This window comes from Globicephala melas, chromosome 6 (genome assembly GCF_963455315.2).
Source record: "Globicephala melas chromosome 6, mGloMel1.2, whole genome shotgun sequence".
Taxonomy (NCBI): domain Eukaryota; kingdom Metazoa; phylum Chordata; class Mammalia; order Artiodactyla; family Delphinidae; genus Globicephala; species Globicephala melas.
This window is the reverse complement of record NC_083319.1, coordinates 82,464,811-82,483,875: the sequence shown is the minus strand read 5'-3', so window position 1 is coordinate 82,483,875 and position 19,065 is coordinate 82,464,811. Positions and strand designations below refer to the sequence as shown.

Here is a 19,065-nt window from a genome sequence, read left to right as displayed (position 1 = left end):
TTCTGCCCGAAATATAGCAGTAAAATAAAGGAAGCAAATAAGTACAATAATATATATAATATTAGTCTGTACAATGTATAGAGGGCATGGAAGTGGGCAGGGGAATTCATGAAACACTTCAGTGGGCATCTAAAGCTTAAGCTGAGTGGAAATACAACTGAATATGGGAGGTAGCGGTATTACTATGAGCCATGCATGAGGTATATTCCCCACATCTGGAGAACAACTATGACTAAAATTTAGTGGCAGACCAGGTAGGTGAATAATAAGGAGATAATGGGACTTCCCTGGTGGCGCAGTGGTAAAGAATCCACCTGCCAAAGCATGGGACATAGGTTCAAGCCCTGGTCAGGGAAGATCCCACATGCCGCAGAGCAACTAAGCCCATGTGCCACAACTGAAGCCCATGCACCTAGAGCCTGTGCTCCACAGCAGGAGAAGCCACTGCAATGAGAAGCCCACGCACCACAACAAAGAGTAGTCCCCACTCGCCGCAACTAGAGAAAGCCTGTGCGCAGCAACAAAGACCCAACGCAGCCAAAAATAAATAAATAAAATTTTTTTAAAAAAAAAAAAGAATAAGGAGGCAAGATGAGGCGGAAAAGGAAGGCAAGAGTCAGATTGCAAAAGGCCTTACATACTATACATGAAGAGTTTGGACTTCACCCTGTAGGTAAGCGGATAGGAGGAGGTTGTTATTTAAGGGTAACAAACAGAAAACAAGAAATTTATTATTCAAGAAAGATCATTCAGGAAGAATTACGGGAAAAGGCTTAAGGGCAAAATAAGGCACAGGCCAATTAGTAAAACTACTGGAATACTTAAGGCCAGAGAAAACTAGAGCCAGAATTAAAGCACCAATTAGAAGGATGGACTGATATGGTAAAGTACTATACCCAGTCTTTAGTGACAGAATATGAAGAGAAAATAAGGTTTAATCCCAGCTTTCCAGCACTACTCAAAGAGATAGAGTACAGGAGAACATTTACAAGAAAGATAATGAAAGATAACATCCGTTTAGATCTCTTGTAGTAAAAGAGCTATGCAAGTATATAGAAGTGGTTATTATCAGATGATATAGCAGCAAAATCTGGATTGTGCCTTGAACTCTGATTATCATCCTTCAAGCAATAATGACAAAAGATTTTAGAATATTTTTCTACTATACCCATATCATATTTTTATATATGTATTTATCTTACTTCCAGATATTTTCCTATTACATTATTTTAACTAAAAACACAGTGTCTTCATTTTATTATTTAAGTATTTGTTTAATGTTTTAAAATTCAAGATACTTTAATTTAGATTTTTTTAAAAACAAAAGAATAATAAAAATAATTTTACCTTTCAAATGTGACTTTTTAACAGCAAAGTGGGAAAGTGGGAAACAGTCTCCCTTCTGGTTTTTTTTTGTGGGGGTGGGAGGCCGGGGGGAACAAGCTCCCTAAAAAAGAAATCAGCACTTCCAACAAAACTAAAGGAAGAACTTACATGTACACCTAATTCAGAAAGGAGATAACTGGGACTTCCCTGGTGGTGCAGTGGTTAAGAATCCGCCTGCCAATGCAGGGCACACGGGTTCGAGCCCTGGGCCAGGAAGATCCCACATGCCGCGGAGCAACTAAGCCCATGTGCCACAACTACTGAGCCTGTGCTCTGGAGCCCACGAGCCACAACTACTGAGCCCATGTGCCACAACTACTGAAGCCCGCGCACCTAGAGCCCATGCTCTGCAACGAGAAGCCACCGCAATGAGAAGCTGTGCACCACGACGAAGAGTAGCCCCCGCTCACCGCAACTAGAGAAAGCCCGCGTGCAGCAACAAAGACCCAACGCAGCCAAAAATAAATAAAATAAAATAAATTTAAAAAAAAAAAAAAAGAAAGGAAATAACTAAAGACATGTGTAAATACCTTATTTTAATCCAGAAAAAAAAATGAAATACTTACTGGATCTTCTTAATAATAATAGATTATCGTTGAAAATAAGGTTTTTAACTATTCAATATAATCTCTGAAATGGTATCTAGTTAAGATAATATTTGTTTTAAATATACCAAATATTTCCAATCAGCAAAACAAAAACCAGCAAAACAATTTGTATCTGAGTCTGACATTCTAATCCACTGAATTTACATTTTTTCCTAATAATATAAACAAATCTTTTGGGGTACTCTACATATTAGAAGTACTCAACTACCTACTTGTAATTGTTAACTTTCAACAGTATGATTCATCAGTAAACACCAATACAGTACTTTAGCAGTCACCTTATGTGAAATAACAAGTGGAAAACAAAATTTCTCAACAACAGTGGGTCATCAAATTGCTTCAGCAGTTACTATAAAAAATTTATTTAAAAAACTTACATACACAAACATAATTAAACATTTTAAAATTAGACTGAAATCAGTTATGAAACTTCCTTTTCCCCTTTTACAAAAAGAAAGTTGTGAAAAGTAAAAGGACAAATTTAATTCTAAATATTTCCTTGTTTTTTTAAATTGTTTGCTAGTAAATTATTTCTTTACTCGCCTCTTTAGGTTCTCAAGGTGTTCCACATTAACATCTTGTAATACCAGTACCGTTCCCTTAGACAAGGAGGGATTCAATGAAATAGTCATTAGACAGCACAAATCTATTAGATCTCTCTGACATTTCTGCAAACCTTCCAGGAACTTTTGGTATTTACAAGGATCCTTTTTTAACTGTTTCATTTCTAGTACTGAAAACCCTATCAGACTAGTAAGTATTTCATCTACAAAGTCTACATCTAGATATGCAGTACCATCAGAAATTTTTGCTGTTATACTCCAAATGCCACCAGAACTTGAGAGATTTCCAGTTAAGGTTACAATAAACGCTTTGACTTTCACTGTTGTAACTTCCTTTGGTTTGCTGGCCATTAGAACAGACAAATAGATAAAAGGTGGAGAATATAAATCCATGGTGATAGAAAGGTTAGTGCTATTCTCTGATGATCTTGAAGAACAAGTCTGTAAGTGGTGCTCATTTTTATTAGAAATGTGTGAACAACTTTTTGGTACATAATTGACCAGCTCTCCGTTTAATATTTTATTATTTAAGGAATGTCCATCTGAACTGCTGGTTTGTTTTATTTTATTATATGTCTCTGAGTTGTTATCTTTATTTGTAAAATTATGGGGTAGGGGTACATTATGATTAACTGAAACAATACTACTGTTTTGGTCTCTAGCAGATGGACAACTAAAAGATTTGTCTTCATTAGCTATTTGCTCAGATAAATTTTTTTCATTCCAATTATTATTTCCATTTTTGCAAATCAAAGAAAAATTATTCAGAGTATTAGATCTATGTGAAAATCTCTCTATACTTTCATCTGCAGTTCTGTTCAAAGTCAGTGGCTGTAATTCTTTGGTCTCTGTTTGTTCTTTCTGGACAGCTTCTTCTAAAAGCAAGGCCTCCTCCAATGAAAAGTCATCTAATTCCTCATCAGTAAAAAGCATAGACTGGTTTTGTGGTTTCTCCTTTGATCTTGGAGAAATAACAAGTCCTGGTTCAAAATCTGACTGTCTGATGGGAACAGTATTTGAAGAACTACCTGTGCTGAAACAACTTCTTTCCAAAGAGGTGTTATTATTTGCTGCAAGCTCATCGTTTTCATCAAGACTTGCCAAGAGTTCTTCATCAGAAGGTCCTAACGCAGGATGTAGAACATCTGTAATTCTGGGGATGCTTTGGTTAGAATTATTTGGTATGACTGGAACTATAGGATCAGGTTCCCCAATTAATCTTGCAAGAACTTTTTCTTGGGCATATTCCTCTAAAAGAGCATCTACTTCTCCTCCCAACACCTTCACATTTTCTGGTTTCAATAAGAGAACACCAAGACGGAAAGAAATGTTTCCATAAATCAAAATTTTTGTACCTGGAGGAAGATCACTATGAAGAGCTGGAATAGACTGATATTCCATCCCCTGTATTTGTACAATTCCATCAGTAAGCTGTAGCATCAACATTCGTGAAGGCTTTGCTTCCCAAGGTTTTGGGGTTACTTGTGTTTCAGCTGTAATTAGGTCATTGGTTGTATTCTTTCCTCTCAACTTTTGTATCTGGGCATACGCAGGTTGACTTACATCAACCAATGAATTAATCTGCAGAGCAAAATATCCATTCAGTTCTCCTTTTGGAACTTCTAAAATGCCATCAGGTAAAAGACGATGCTCCAAATCTCTCAGATCAGTAAGGAGCCATTGCTCAAACACTTGTTTATTCATTTGTGCCTGACTCAAATTAACATTATCATTTTCTTCTTGGATCCAGTTAATACAAGCTTCCAGCCACATTAAAGGCACTTTAACATGCCATGTAGCTAAAAGCCAGGTTTCAACTCTTAATGTAATACTAGCTATACTCATTTCTTTTATATAAAAGAAATATTAGGCATCTATTACCTGAAAAAAAAAAAAAATTATGGTAATTCAGTACATCTAAATATAGTTTCTATAATTCTCTACAATGCACAAACAGGAGTAATCAAACTTTTAGATTTTTCTCTCTTCAGCACCTTTATAATTCTTTGACTTTCTACATGGCAAAACTTCAAATGCCACAAGTAATCAGATGGTAAAATAAGAAAAGCAAAAGGTTTGAGACAAGATATACCTAGGTTTGAAGGCTAGCTCTTCAAACTATAAGTTCTGTGATCTAGTATAAATTTCTTAACTTCTCTAACCTAATTTTTTCATCTGTAAAATGTCAGTACCACCTCCTATCTAACACAGTTGTTGTGAGGATTACATGATTAACATTTGTAAAGCATAATGTCAGACCTACGAAATACCTGTAGTAATTAGTAGTTATGTTAATATAATAATCAGATTCTAATCATTTAAAATTTAGCTAGGAAACTATTTACTAAGGTCCTTTCTATATCTATAATTCATACTCTATTAAAACTTATACCATTGTATTCCATAAAATTATAACAAGTAACAATAGATTCTGAGCTGATGTAAAGCACCTTATTTGTTTGGCTAAATAATTCTCAACAGTCCTATCAGGTAAATATACTTCTGATTTTCTTAGTATGATAAAAAAGTAGCCAAAGACTAACCTTTTTTCACAAAAGTATATTTTTTCCTTCTACAGATGCAGATATCTAAGAGTTCAAATTTATAAAAGTTTTAACATGCCCGTAAGAAAACTTACCATTTGGAACAGAAGCACAGGATTTTGAGGACGGGATTTGGAACTGGTTGTTCAGTGGAGTACTTGTAACCTCTATTGCTCAGAAATGGCCCTGAGAGCTAAGACAAGAAGCAGTAAGGGTTATAAGAGGAAGCTGCAGAAAGAATCACTAGCCTATTTTCATAAGTGCAAAGTTTGATGGTATGGTTTGAAGGTTCCTATTATCAATCAGGGTAGAGTAGAGGTAGTACAGAATAAAAACATGAGGTTTGGAATGAAATAAACAAAAGCAAGTTACCACGAGAAACTCAGACACTCTACCTTAGCTTGTTTCCTTCCCTTTATACTTACTTCATAGGGCTACTGTGAAAATTAAAGGATAGGAGAAGATGGCGGGCAGAGCACCAGCATAGGCACAAATCAGCTGACCCGAGGTGGCAATCCAATCATTTAGGCTGCTCACTTAGGCCCCAGCAATGGTTGCAGGCCAGAAGCAGGCCACCCAAAAGGCGTCCGAGGCCCGCAAGCAACCTGAGGCTGAAGCAGACCAAAGCAGCTGAAACTGAAATTGAACAGTACCAACTGCAGAGGGAGAAAGGTTCAAAGCCAGAGAAGCTGGAGCTCTGGGATTCCATGGCAGGGGCAGCACTGGGGTGGAAAAAGAGACCCAGGTGATGACCCCTCTCCAGATCTACCTCTGGCAAAACAGGGATGAAAGTGTTAGATAACCTCTTGGCCTTTGTCTGCTACATCTAGCCAGAGATCCATGAAAACTACTGCATAAATGCATAGGGGAAGAAGCTCTGTTCCACGGACTGGCATTTTACATGCCTTCATGGAAAATGAAATTCTAACAAAGCTCAAGTTACATTCTTGTGAAAAGGCATTAAATTATCTCTGTATATTATATAGTAGGTCCTCTCACTTTTTGGAAAATAGCAAATCTAGCTCCCTTGTAAAAACTTAAAGCTTGGGGCTTCCCTGGTGGCGCAGTGGTTGAGAGTCTGCCTGCCAGTGCAGGGGACACGGGTTCGAGCCCTGGTCTGGGAGGATCCCACATGCCGTGGAGCGGCTGGCCCCGTGAGCCATAATTACTGAGCCTGCGCATCTGGAGCCTGTGCTCCGCAACAAGAGAGGCCGCGATAGTGAGAGGCCCGCGCACCGCTATGAGGAGTGCCCCCCACTTGCCGCAACTGGAGAAAGCCTCGCACAGAAACGAAGAGCCAACACAGCCATAAATAAATAAATAAAAATTTAAAAAAAAAAATTCACACTGAGTTTAAAAAAAAAAAAAAAAAAAACTTAAAGCTTATCCAAAGATTTCATTTTTTTAACCTTGCATTTCTTAGAAAATGTAATAGGCATATATTGTCTGGTTTCCCATATCTTTTAGCTAAAGCAACATATATATCAATACTGACTTCTTCTTTTGTAGATGTAGTTTTGTTTGTTTGGTTTTAATTTTTTAAGAAGAAAGGGATTAATTTTTTCCCCCTAAAGCTTTGTGAAGGTCAGGGGATTTATCTATCAAAAAATAGTAAATAGTTATTTGTAACCTGTACTAAGCAGCATCCAGCCTTAAAACAGTCTTTTCTGGCTAAAGGTTAGAACAATGAATACTAGTATAATTGTTTGGGCTGCTTTTAATATCTTTTAATAAAAATTACTAGAGGACAAGAATTTGTTACATGTTGTTATTTGGTGTACTGATAATCATTTAAAAGTAAAACCCGGGGCTCCCCTGGTGGCGCAGTGGTTGAGAGTCCATCTGCCGATGCAGGGGAACACAGGTTCATGCCCCAGTCCAGGAAGATCCCACATGCCGCGGAGCGGCTGGGCCCGTGGGCCATGGCCGCTGTGCCTGCGTGTCCAGAGCCTGTGCTCCACAACGGGTGAGGCCACAGCAGTGAGAGGCCCACATACCGCAAAAAAATAAAAAATAAAAAAATAAAATAAATAAAAGTAAAACCCCCTTATCGTGTAAAAAAAAAAAAAGAAATAAAAAAACAAATGAGAGCCAGTATATAATCTAGCGGTTCAGAGTGCAAGTGTGATGCCAAATTATCTTTCACTTACAAACTCTGTGACCCTAAACAAGTGGTCACATTATTAATTTAACAAATGGTTAAAATTTAAAGGAAGAGTTAGTTATTGTGAGGAATACAAGAATAACATTTTAAAGGAGGAATTAAGAAGGTCATAACTACCAAACTGATAAATCTTTACACTGAAGAAAATAATTGAGCGTACAGATATATAATTTTTAAATTACATGTGAAAAACAATGTAAAAATTCAAAGGTAGGATAGGTCCCTGCCCATAGTGATAGAAATAAACCATGCAGAGTCAAATCGGCATGTCTCTTTAACAAAGAAACCAACAATCTCTACATGAGTCCTCTGATTTATCAAATGGAAATATTTTCTACCTTCTGGCTAAAAAAAGCAAAACACAGTGTGCTAACTTTTGTGTACAAAAGAAAGGAAAATAAGCACATTCTTATTTACTTTATACATAAAGGACCTCTAGAAGGATATACAAGAAACTAGATAAAACTTTAAATACATAGCTACACTCAATAACAAAGAGCAAAATCTTGTGGGCCAGGGCTTCCCTGGTGGCACAGTGGTTAAGACTCTGCCTGCCAATGCAGGGGACACAGGTTTGAGCGCTGGTCCAGGAAGATCCCACATGCCATGGAGCAACTAAGCCCGTGGGCCATGACTGCTGAGCCTGTGCTCTAGAGCCTGCGAGCCACAACTACTGAGCCCGTGTGCCACAACTACTGAAGCCCACGTGCCTAGAGCCCATGCTCCACAACAAGAGAAGCCACCGCAATGACAAGCCCGTGTACCTCAGCAAAGAGCAGCCCCCGCTCGCCGCAACTAGAGAAAAGCCCGCACACAACAACAAAGAACCAACGCAGCCAAAAATAAAAAATAAGTAATTAATTTTTTAAAAAGTCTTGTGGGCTAGGAACAGAGGAGAAACCTAAAGTTTTAGTGCTGATTTAAAGCCACCAGGAAAAGGAGACTTCAGGCTAAAGCTCCAAGGCTTTAAGTTTAAGGGTCCAGTGTGCCAATTATAGGTCAGAAGACCAGAACAGACTACTTGCTAGAACTGGGCCAAAAAAATCTTCTACTCAATACCTACCTATGGCCTATGGAGGAAACAGAGATAACCTAAGAATGGAAATGAGGCCTACATAACTTGTATAGTACATATAGCATGGTCCAGAACTAGGCTATTCACATAAAAACCCAAGTCTCTAATGACACAGCTGATCTAGAGCTATGCCAGCCAGAGGGTCAGGTTGAAGCAACTCCAAAAAAACACAAAAGGGAAAAACACACATGGGAAAAACCTCTATCCAACATGAGCTCTCAAATCAAAATTATAACATATTTAAGGAAAATCACCACCATAAGCCACATCAGCAGACACAACTAACAGGAGAATTTATACCTAGAGAAATCTGTTTTTAAATGAAGAATCTTAAATATTTTTAAAATAATCTTAAATATTTTTAAAATGTCTTTGAGCATACTAAATACACTTTAAAAGTAGGACTAATCCTTAAAGAAGAATAGAAGATAATTAAACAGTAACAGGCATTTATGAAAAGTATCAATTGGACATCTTGGAAATGGGAAACAGCCTCAGAAATTTAAAACTCAGTAGATGGGATAAACAAAAGGCTAAAAACAAATGAAGAAAAAACTTTGGAAATTACATAGAACAGAGTATGAAAATTTAAGAAATTAAGCAAAGAAGGGAAAAAAAGGCTAAGTAGGGAAAACAGGCTTCTACACTGAAGTAATCAGTTTCAGAAGAAAATAGAAGAGGTGAAGGAAACAGTTTTGTTTTTTTTTAAGATAATGGTTAAAGGTGATCAAAAGGAACAAATTTCCAATTATAAGATAAACAAGTAATAGGGATGTAATGCACAACATGATGACTGTAGTTAACACTGCTGTTCGATATATACGAAAGTTGTTAAGAGATTAGATCCTAAGAGTTCTCATCACAAGGAGAATTTATTTTTTCTTTTCCTTTTTCTTTTTTTTTTGGCTGTGTTGGGTCTTTGTTGCTGCCCGCAGGCCTTCTCTAGTTGCAGTGAGCGGTGGCTGCTCTTCCTTGCAGTGCACGGGCTTCTCATCGCAGTGGCTTCTCTTGTTTCGGAGCACAGGCTCTGGGTGCGTGGGCTTCAGTAGTTGTGGCACGTGGGCTCAGTAGTTATGGCTCGTGGGCTCTAGAGTGCAGGCTCAGTAGTTGTGGCACACGGGCTCAGTTGCTCCGTGGCATGTGGGATCTTCCCGGACCAGGGCTCGAACCCGTGTCCCCTGCATTGGCAGGTGGATTCTTAACCACTGCACCACTGGGGAAGCCCAATTACCTTTTTATCTATATGAGATGATGGATGTTAGCTTAATCTGTTGTGGTAATCTTTCACAGTATATGTAAATGCTATACACCTTAAACTTATATGGTGATGTATGCCAATTATTTCTCAATAAAACTAGAAAAAAAATATATAAATAAAAGTGAAATTTTTTCATAATAAAAAAATAAAGAATAATGGTTGAAATTTTTCTAAAATTCAAGAAAGATATGATTCTTAGGGTGTAAAAGCTCAATACTGCTAAGCAACAAGTGTAAAAATCCACCTGTAAACATAGCATGGTAAACTGTAAAACATCAAGGACAAAGAAAAAAAATCTTTTTTTTTTTAAATCTTAAGATTCAACAAGCTGGATCTAAAATTTGAGGTAACAAAAATGTAGAAAATACAAAAAGAATTCAGAAGGAAGTTAAGGTATTATGTTTTGTCAAGGAGGATAATAGAGATTCTGATTATGTTTACTATTTTATAAGAAAAATATAAAAATTATGTGTTTAAGGGTAAAAATGAAAGATTGAAAAAACATTCTTATAATCCCCGCAAAACTCAGATAATAGATTTTTTAAAAGTCATAAAATTCTAAGAACAAAGAAAATGGGAGAAGAAACAATGGCAACAAATTTTGGAAACTGGAAAGCAAACAGATTAGTACATGATTTAGCAGACACTAGAAAGTTGAATTCTAAGGTGGCATTAAGAATGGCTGATACAAAAACCCAGAACCCACAAAAGGCAATACTAAGTACGCCTGGAAGTAAAGGGTACTCTAAAAACAAGATTGATTAGACGATTCTTTAAGACATTTAAGACTGTGGCATCCCTATCCCACATCAGGAAGATACATAATGTACACTTCAAAACTGTTAAGAGGGTAAATTTATGTTATATGTTTTTTACCATAATTTTTTAGAAAGAGAGAAAAATCAAGAGGGAAGTAGAGGAGGAAAAAAAGGAAAAAATAAAATTACCTCTATTTGCAGATGACATGAATGTTTATGAAAAAATGCCAAAGAATGTACAAAGAAGCTATATCACCTGATAAATGAGTTAGCAAGATGCAAGTGTCTTTTTTGTGCTCTATTTAGTGCCACATTTTCACACTTTTGTGCTTTTTGTTGATGATTTCACTATTTAAAACAGCCCCGTAGCATACTTGGGAAGTGCTGTCTAGTGTTCCAAAGCATAAGAAAACTGTGTGAGATGTGTCATATGTAAAATCTGTGTGTTAGATTAAGCTTCATTCAGGCATTAGTTATAGTGCCACTGGTCGTAAGTTCAGTTAATGAATCAACAACATACAGTGAATAAAGTGTCTTTAAACAGAAACACAAATAAAACAAGGTTATGTACTAATCAGTTGGTGAAAATGTCATGACCAGAGGCTCACAGGAACCTAACCTTGTCTTTCTCCTAGGAACAATAGTTCAGTATTCCCTAATTCAGTGTTCACAGGGACTTTATATAGAACATAACTACCAGGAATAATGAGACTTGACTGTACGAGCAATGAACAAAGAGTACAATTTACAGTAGCCCTCAAAACTTAAATCTAACAAAATATGTGCAGGATGTATATGCTGAAAACTACAAACTACTGTTGAAAGAAATCAAAGACAACCTAGACAAATGAAGAGATATGCTGTGTTGAAGACTCTATGATCAAGTTTCAATTCTCCCCAAACAGATATATAGATTCAATGCAATTCCATTCAAAATCTCAGCATTTTTTTTTTTTTTAAAGAATGACAAGCTGATTCTAAGATTTACATGAGAAGGCAAAGAAACTAGAATAACCAAGGTAATTTCAGAAAAAAAAAAGTTGGAGACTCACACTGAGTTCAAGACTTAGTATAAACTACAGTAATCAAGACAGTGAAGTATTGGCAAAAGGATTAACATATCAGTCAATGGGAAGAGAAGACAGCCTAGAAAACAGACCCATTCATATATAGTCAATGCAAAGGCATTTCAAAGGAAACAGGATAGTCTTTTGAACAAATGATGCTAAAACAACTGAACATCCATATGCAAAACTATGAACCTCAACCAATACCTCAAATCATATATAAAAGTTAAATGGACCACAAACCTAAATGTGAAAACTAAAACTATAAAACATCTATGAGAAAAGTTAGGAGAAAAAAAAACCAAGCTCATAGATAAGAGAGAACAGATTGGTAGCCGCAAGAGGTAAGGGGTGGGGGTGGGCAAAATGGGTGCACGGGGTCACAAGGTACAAACTTCCAGTTATAAAATCAGTAAGTCATGGAAATGTAATGTACAGCATGGTCACTGTAGTTAAAATACTATATTGCATATCTAAAAGTTGCTAAGAGAGTAGATCTTAAAAGTTCTCATCACAAGAAAAAAAATTTTTTTGTAACTAAGTGGTGATGGATGTTAACTGGATTTACTGTGGTGATCATTTTGCAACATATACAAATATCAAATTATTATGTTGTATACCTGAAACTAAAAGGTTATATGTCAATTATACCTCAATTTTTTTTAAAGGGGAAGAAAAGTTAGAAGAAAAATCTTTGTGATCTTGGTTTCTTAACAGTGTTCTTAGATACAACACCAGAAGCATAATCCATAAAAGAAAGAAATTAATAAACTGAGCTTCACCAAAATTTTAAAATTCTGCTCTGTGAAAGACACTGTTAAGAGTATAAAGACAAGCCAAACACACACAAAGACAAGCCACAGACTGGGAGAAATACATAATTGACAAAAGACTTATATCCAGACTATATAAAGAATTCTAAAATTCAATAGGAAGACAAACTAATTTTAAAAGGAACAAAAGATTTGAATAGACATTTCACCAAAAGATATGCAGATAACGAGTAAGACATTAAGGAAATGCAAAATTGAAATCACAGTGTGATATTACGCATCTATTAGCATAGCTAAAATAAAAAATAACTGACAATACCAACTACTGGAATTCTCATACATTGCTGGTGGGAAAGCAAAATGACACAGCCACTTTAAAAAACAGTTTAGCAGTTTCTTAGGAAGAAAAACAGTTTAGCATTTTCTTACAAAGTTAAACTCACCATACAACCCAGCATTACTAGGTATTTACTCAAGAGAAATGAAAACGTATACTCATTAAAAATCTCTATGTGAACATTTATAGCAGCTTTTTTCATAATCACCAAAAAACTAGAAACAACCCACATGTCCTTCAAGTGGTGAATGGATTAACAAATTGTTGTACATCATTACAATGGAATACTATTCAGTAATAAAAAGGAATAAACTAATAGATGCAATAACATGGATGAATACTGCTACAGATGGTATCACTCAGAAAATTCATATGTTGAAATCTTAATGCCCAATGTGATGGCATTAGGAGGTGGGGCCTTTGTGAAGTGTTTACATTATGAGAATGAAGCCCTCATGGGACTTCCCTGGCAGTCCAGTGGTTAAGACTCTGCTTCCATTACAGGGAGCACGGGTTCGATCCCTGGTTGAGGAACTAAGATCCCACATGCCATGCAGCATGGCCAAAATAAATCAATAAATCAATAAATAAAAATAAAGTCAGAATTTTGAAAAGATATTAATTAAAAAAAAAACTTACAACCCAATAACAAAAAAATAAATAAACAGTAGAGACGTCTCCACACAGCTACTTACCCCTTCTGCCATGGGAGGTTACTGTAAAAAGACTGTCATCTAAGAACCAAAGAAGCATGTTCTCATCAGACACCCACTAAATCTGCCATCACCTTGACCTTGGACTTCCCAGTCTCCAAAGAAATAAATCTCTGTTGTTTATCAACCACCCAGTTTATGCTATTTTGTCACAATAGCCCAAATAGACTAAGACAAATGTTAAATGCAGCGAGCTAAGTAAAAGAAGCCAGACAAACACTGTATAAGTCCAAGATGGCATTATGGAAAAGGCAACACTATAGAAACAGGTGGCAGCGATGATGTGACTAATGTTTGTCAAAACTTATATAACTATATACAAAAAAGAACATGAATTTTACTGAATGTAAATTATATCCTCAATAAAAATACTGAAGACAAACACCAAAAGGATAGATATTTAATAACTAATTTTCAAACTTGCTGAGGAAAACACAGAATAAAGAAAACAATCCAAAAGAAGGCACAAAAGGAACTGGCAAGCACTATAAATAGAAAGAATAAACAAGGTGGTAGAAATAAGTCTAAATATATCAGCAATCATAATGAACATAGATTAACTCACCTGTTAAAAGATACTCTCAAATTGAAAAAACCAAGTTCAGCTGCATGCTTAAAAGATGACCCTAAAACAAAATAACATCGAAGCATGAAATTAATTAAAATAAGGCATGTTAAAATCCCCAAGCATGATATTATGAGGCCACAGCTGAGTGACATCTTATCCTCAAGACAGAGATCTGTACTTCTATAACCTAAGATTCCCAAGTGCTACTTTATCGCATCTGTTGTCATTTTTTTAACCTCAAAAATTAAGCTAGATCCAAGGCTCTTAGGTGTGCTCATTCAATAGTAAGTTACCTTACTTTCTCCACTAAAATTTAAACACCACAGCACTGGCAAATGGGCCTAGTCTAATTGGCAGAGGTGTTGTAGTAATGAGATGACAGTCATTAAGTAAACTGAAATCAAGACAGTGTACTTTCAGTAGAGTTATAATTATTTAAATGAATTATCAAGTATAAATGCCACAATTAATTAAGTTGTTTGCAGAATGTTTTGTACTATAAATTATTCAGTGTATACAGTATATATCCCTAAATTATTATATGCAGCCATTTAACACAAATGCTATTTTCTACCTGAACCTGTTAAACAGTAGGAGTTAATACTGTTAGTACTTCTAGGAGGATGAAGGAACCAATAAAAAAGAAAGACTGATTGATTGTGAACTGAAAAGGTCAAGGCTGGATAGAAAATGAAAGAAAGGAATTTCAGTGGTTTTAATTCTATATCCCAGCAGTACAGCTGTTTAAACAGAGAACTGAAGAAAAAGGTTTAATAAAAATTAAAACCTCTTATTTGTAAGATTTTAAACTTTTTCAAAATACATACTTTTACATCTGTAATATTATCTAAACCTCAAAATAGTCATTTATGATAGAAAGGGTAGGGATTGTCATCTATTTGGGTGAGAATGAAACAGGCATGAAGATTAAGACATACAGATCATACATGGTAGCAGACGCAGAATGAAATTCTGCTAACCTCCATTTCTATATCATTTTCTAGACCCTGTTCGACTTAAAAGAGAAAGTAAAGCCAGTCCCTCATTTACATATACCCACTTGCATATAAACTATAAAACTCATTCATAAATGGCCATTCTATAAGAGCACTACACTATTACAATGAACAGACTTTTCTCAGATCTCATTTAAACGACAAGCTCACCTAGTATATTCTAAATTATTTCCTTTACAAAGTCAAATCAAAGAAACACCTACTGCATCTATCTTTGTAACAGCTTCAAAACAGTGTTATCATTAAGTACTTTTCCTTTTGCTATAACTCTACTAAAATATGACATAAAAGTTTTTTTAAATTTTTAAATATTACAAACTGGTATTTTAAGGCTTATGTATTCATTTATTTTATTTTTTTAATTTTGTAGTTATCTCAAACACGCACTTCCTTGTTTGTGTTGTTGCATTCGGCAAGTGACAAAACTCCTTTCAGATGATAGTTGGGACAAATTCTGAGAAACAGTGCTCAATGAACCACAGTGAAATTGTTCTATAAACACGTGGCAGTTCTAATTAATAATTTTCTCCAAATACTACCTTCTAGGATTTAAATTTCCACTTCCAGAGCTACATGATATACTACAATTTTATAATAATCTTATAACTAAATGCACATTTGCTACATAGAATTCTTCATTTAACAGCAAAGTAAGTAAAGTGGAGGGCATATTGATCTGAAACATGGTTTACTCCCCAAAACTGCATGTTAAAAACAATTTCAATAAGAAGATGTTTTTATATATAATAGGATTTTTTTTTCCTACAGGTAAAAAAGAAAAGCTTATTAAATTTTTTAATTAAATGGAAAAAGTATTATCATGTGGGATTACAAAGTTTAGACTGGGTTTCAATAACCGAGCCCTTTAATAATTTAGTAAATTGTATTACTTGCATCTACTCCTTCAAGAGAATTCCTAAGGTTTTTGTTCCTCCCTTTCTTGAGAAACTGAGTAACCACAGTCACCGCAGGTAGAAGCAACTCAGAGGGGAGGTGTTAGCTACAGCAGCACAACTTCTCATCTGCTCATACATAAAGAACAGCCCCTGATCCTCAAGAACATCACTGTCCAAGAAAAAAATATGAAAAAGTATACGTTGTTGAAATTGTACATTAAGAAGTGTTCACACCGTATGATTTCAAAACTTAATCTTAAGAAAATAATCAGAAATGAGGACAAAGATTTTATGTGCCAGAGTGTTTATCACTGTGCTTTTACACTTTGGAAAAAAACCAGAACAATCTAAATGTTCAACAACAGTAAAAAAAAATTTTTTTAATTAAATATATTACATTGGATCCATAAAATAGTCTTCTGAAAAAACATTTTTAAGTACTATTTAATGACATGAAAATATGTTCATATTTTTATTGTTAGGAGAAAAGGTCAGATGTAAAACTACATACATCTTAATCTCCATTAATTTTATAATCATGAAAAAAATGTTTTTTAAAAATTGATTTACATCTTGTGCTTGCTAAACTTGGCTGACCACACTAATCTACATTCTAGATCTTGACTGCAGGAACTAAGCAGAAGAGAATAGAGTAAAAAAATTCTATCATTTGCCACTAAGACTTAGGCAAATTTGATTTATGTTACTTTTCAGTCAGCCTCACATATTTCAATTTTTTAAAAAATAGAAAAAGAGGCAGAAGTATTGATACCATCCTTTTGGACACTGTATGCGGCATTCAATCAATAGCTAAGACTTAAAAGCACTAACAAATACTCAAGTTATAAGCAGTCCATGTTTCCACTGTCTTCATCTAAAAAATACAGGTGAGTCTGTGTTTTAACTCCTTGGGGATGACTTTAAGGTAACCCCAGAATTTTGAGAAGGCACTCTGAAAATTATGGGAAAAAAATTTGTATTTAATGACTGAAATCAGAAAGAAGTAATTAGTGGAGCTGTTTGTGGATCCTCCATAACCTAATGTAAGGAAAAGACAGACAGAGAATAGGTTTAGGAGTCTGAATCCCATTTCTGCTATGTGACCTTAGACATGTTCCTTAACTTTTTCTTAACCACAATTTACTAGCTGAACTGTAATAAGCATTAAACTGCCAGCACAAGGTCTGGCACAAACTCAGAAAATAGTACTTATAAAATTTTAAGTAATCATCCAGCTCGCTGGTGTACAATCTCAATTATATTAGTTTATCTAAAGCAAATCCCACAAGCTAAGTAATACTAGCTCTAAATTCATCAGGAATCCAAATAATCATACAATTATTTACTCAACATAGGAGCCACAATGTATCAACCAAGTTGGTAAGTTCCTGAATGAGCACAGATGTAACAGTTTGGATGAAAACAATAGAGAATGAAAGGATGGTGAAAAGACAGACTTTCCTCAAGAGAGCAAGTCCCTGAATGAAAATGGTGGAAAAAACAGACTTTCTTGTTATTTAAACAGTAAACCTATAAAGCAAATTAAAACAGGTAAGGAAGAAAACAAGTAGAAAAAGAAAAAAGCAAAAAAACAACAACAACAAAAAAAACCTGACAATGGCATCTAGAAAAGAGAAATAAGACCTTTCAGCAATTAGGGTCCAGTCAGAAGACTGTGAAACTGGGAATAAGTTCTTAAGATAAAGCTGCTTACTTTACATTCCTGCTCATCAATCATCACTGTTTATCAAGGCAGAAAATGATGGTTGCAACAGAAATACTAGCTTGAAAGAAAACATCATTAGTAGAGTACCCCTATATGTGCCTATCTGTGTTAGTGAAGTGTCCCAGGTTTTAAATGACAGATTCAATTAAATGCTGCAAATCCTGACTGGCAGATTAAATCTCTACAATCCAAGTATCGCCAGCCCCTTCATACACTCAATTTTCTTGGCTGAACATTAAATAAAAATCCAAACTATGTATCGTAAAACCAAACACAAGTTAAGTTTTACCTCCCAACAAGGCTATGATATTCTTCATGGTGGGGCCATTAAAAAATTATATTACCACTCAAAGAGCCTTTTAAAAACTCCACAATCCCAGACAGTATGCTCTAACAGTATTTGTTAACTATCCTCCCAGCCAGTAAATGTTGGTGGTTCATGAAGTTCTCCGTTCCTCCTAAAGAGTTCTCTTCCTGATTAAGCAAGTAAAAGATAAAAGCTGGTGGAAATCAGACATTTTTTTAAAATGCTGGTTACATCTAATTTGCAAAGTATTCAAGAGGAAAATCAAGTTACAGCGGAATGAATCAGCACAAATTCATAATTACAAAAAAAAAAGTGTATTCTAACGGTGGGTTTACATCCCATGTAAATTATAACATTTTTATGCTTGAACACAAGTTTGGGGTTGTGGGTGAGAGCTGAGTCAGGTTGTGGATACTGGGTACTAGTTACTGGCAATTTCCCAGGTTTGTCACCGATTCAGAGTGACCTTAAGTGCCTTAACAGAAGAAACCATCAAAGCCTGACACAGGGGCCTTAGAAATAACCGCACACAAAGCAAGTATAAACTGAACACGCTAGAACGGTAACATATCTGAGAGCGAGGGTTTTAGTCTGTTTTAATCACTGCCGAATACCTTGACACACGGTGGGCGCTTTAAAGAGGTGAACGAACGCAAAGCGGATGTCTACAACGCATTTTGCGATTTGCATTCACTGTAGGACATGAAAGCAATACTTCCAGAAATTTTTCACACGTAGCGGCAGCACCGACACTACAAAATACTCGTATCGCAGGTCCCATTAACAAAAAAGAAAGAAAGACAAAGAAAGGAAAAACGAAAGGTTTCGTCAGAACGGAGAGCCCTGTAAAGACCCCGGGAGTACAGGCTCAGCGCCGGAAGCAAAGGGACTGAGTTCTCCCGGACTCCGAGGCTCGCCCGCCACAGCCCAGCGGGACGGCCAACAATTCCCGGAACCCCGAGCCGCCAGCGGACAGCGGGCCGCGACCCTCCGGCTGCGCCCCCGGCCCAGGCCACGCCTGAGGGGCGCCGCGGCCCGTTACACACAACTCGCCCCGCAGCCCGGGCGAGAGGGGAGCACGGGGGAAGAAAGGAGACGCGAATGCGGGCTGTGGAAACGGGGACATTCGCCTGGGCCTAACACCGACCTGGACGTCCCGCCTTCCCCTCGCGCAACACTGCTTCCTGGGCCTCGCGACTGTGAGAACAGGAACCACCACGGCGCGCGCCCTAATCCTTTTTTGCTACTTCCCGCCCGTTTTGCCGCGCACTCAAGCCCCTCCTCCAAACCCTGAAGACGCCTCAGGG

General features: G+C 36.4%; 1 protein-coding gene and 1 pseudogene across 3 annotated transcripts; both read right to left on the bottom strand.

The window, feature by feature from the left end:
• Positions 1-18,938, bottom strand: part of LOC115840221 (far upstream element-binding protein 3 pseudogene) — a 40,000-nt pseudogene extending 21,062 nt beyond the window's left edge.
• Positions 1,912-18,985, bottom strand: RMI1 (RecQ mediated genome instability 1). Of its 3 annotated transcripts, none has more exons than XM_030832810.3 (4): positions 18,906-18,985; positions 13,811-13,871; positions 5,196-5,293; positions 1,912-4,438 (listed from the first exon to the last, which is right to left on the bottom strand). In XM_030832810.3, the coding sequence occupies exon 4, from the start codon at positions 4,400-4,402 to the stop codon at positions 2,522-2,524; it is 1,881 nt and encodes a 626-aa protein (XP_030688670.1). In that variant the 5' UTR covers positions 4,403-4,438; positions 5,196-5,293; positions 13,811-13,871; positions 18,906-18,985; the 3' UTR covers positions 1,912-2,521. The 3 variants fall into 3 exon arrangements, with proteins under 3 accessions (XP_030688670.1, XP_030688671.1, XP_030688675.1); XM_030832811.3 differs by lacking the exon at positions 18,906-18,985 and adding an exon at positions 18,373-18,853; XM_030832815.3 differs by lacking the exon at positions 18,906-18,985 and adding an exon at positions 17,440-17,684.
• Between the last annotated feature and the right edge of the window lie 80 nt (positions 18,986-19,065).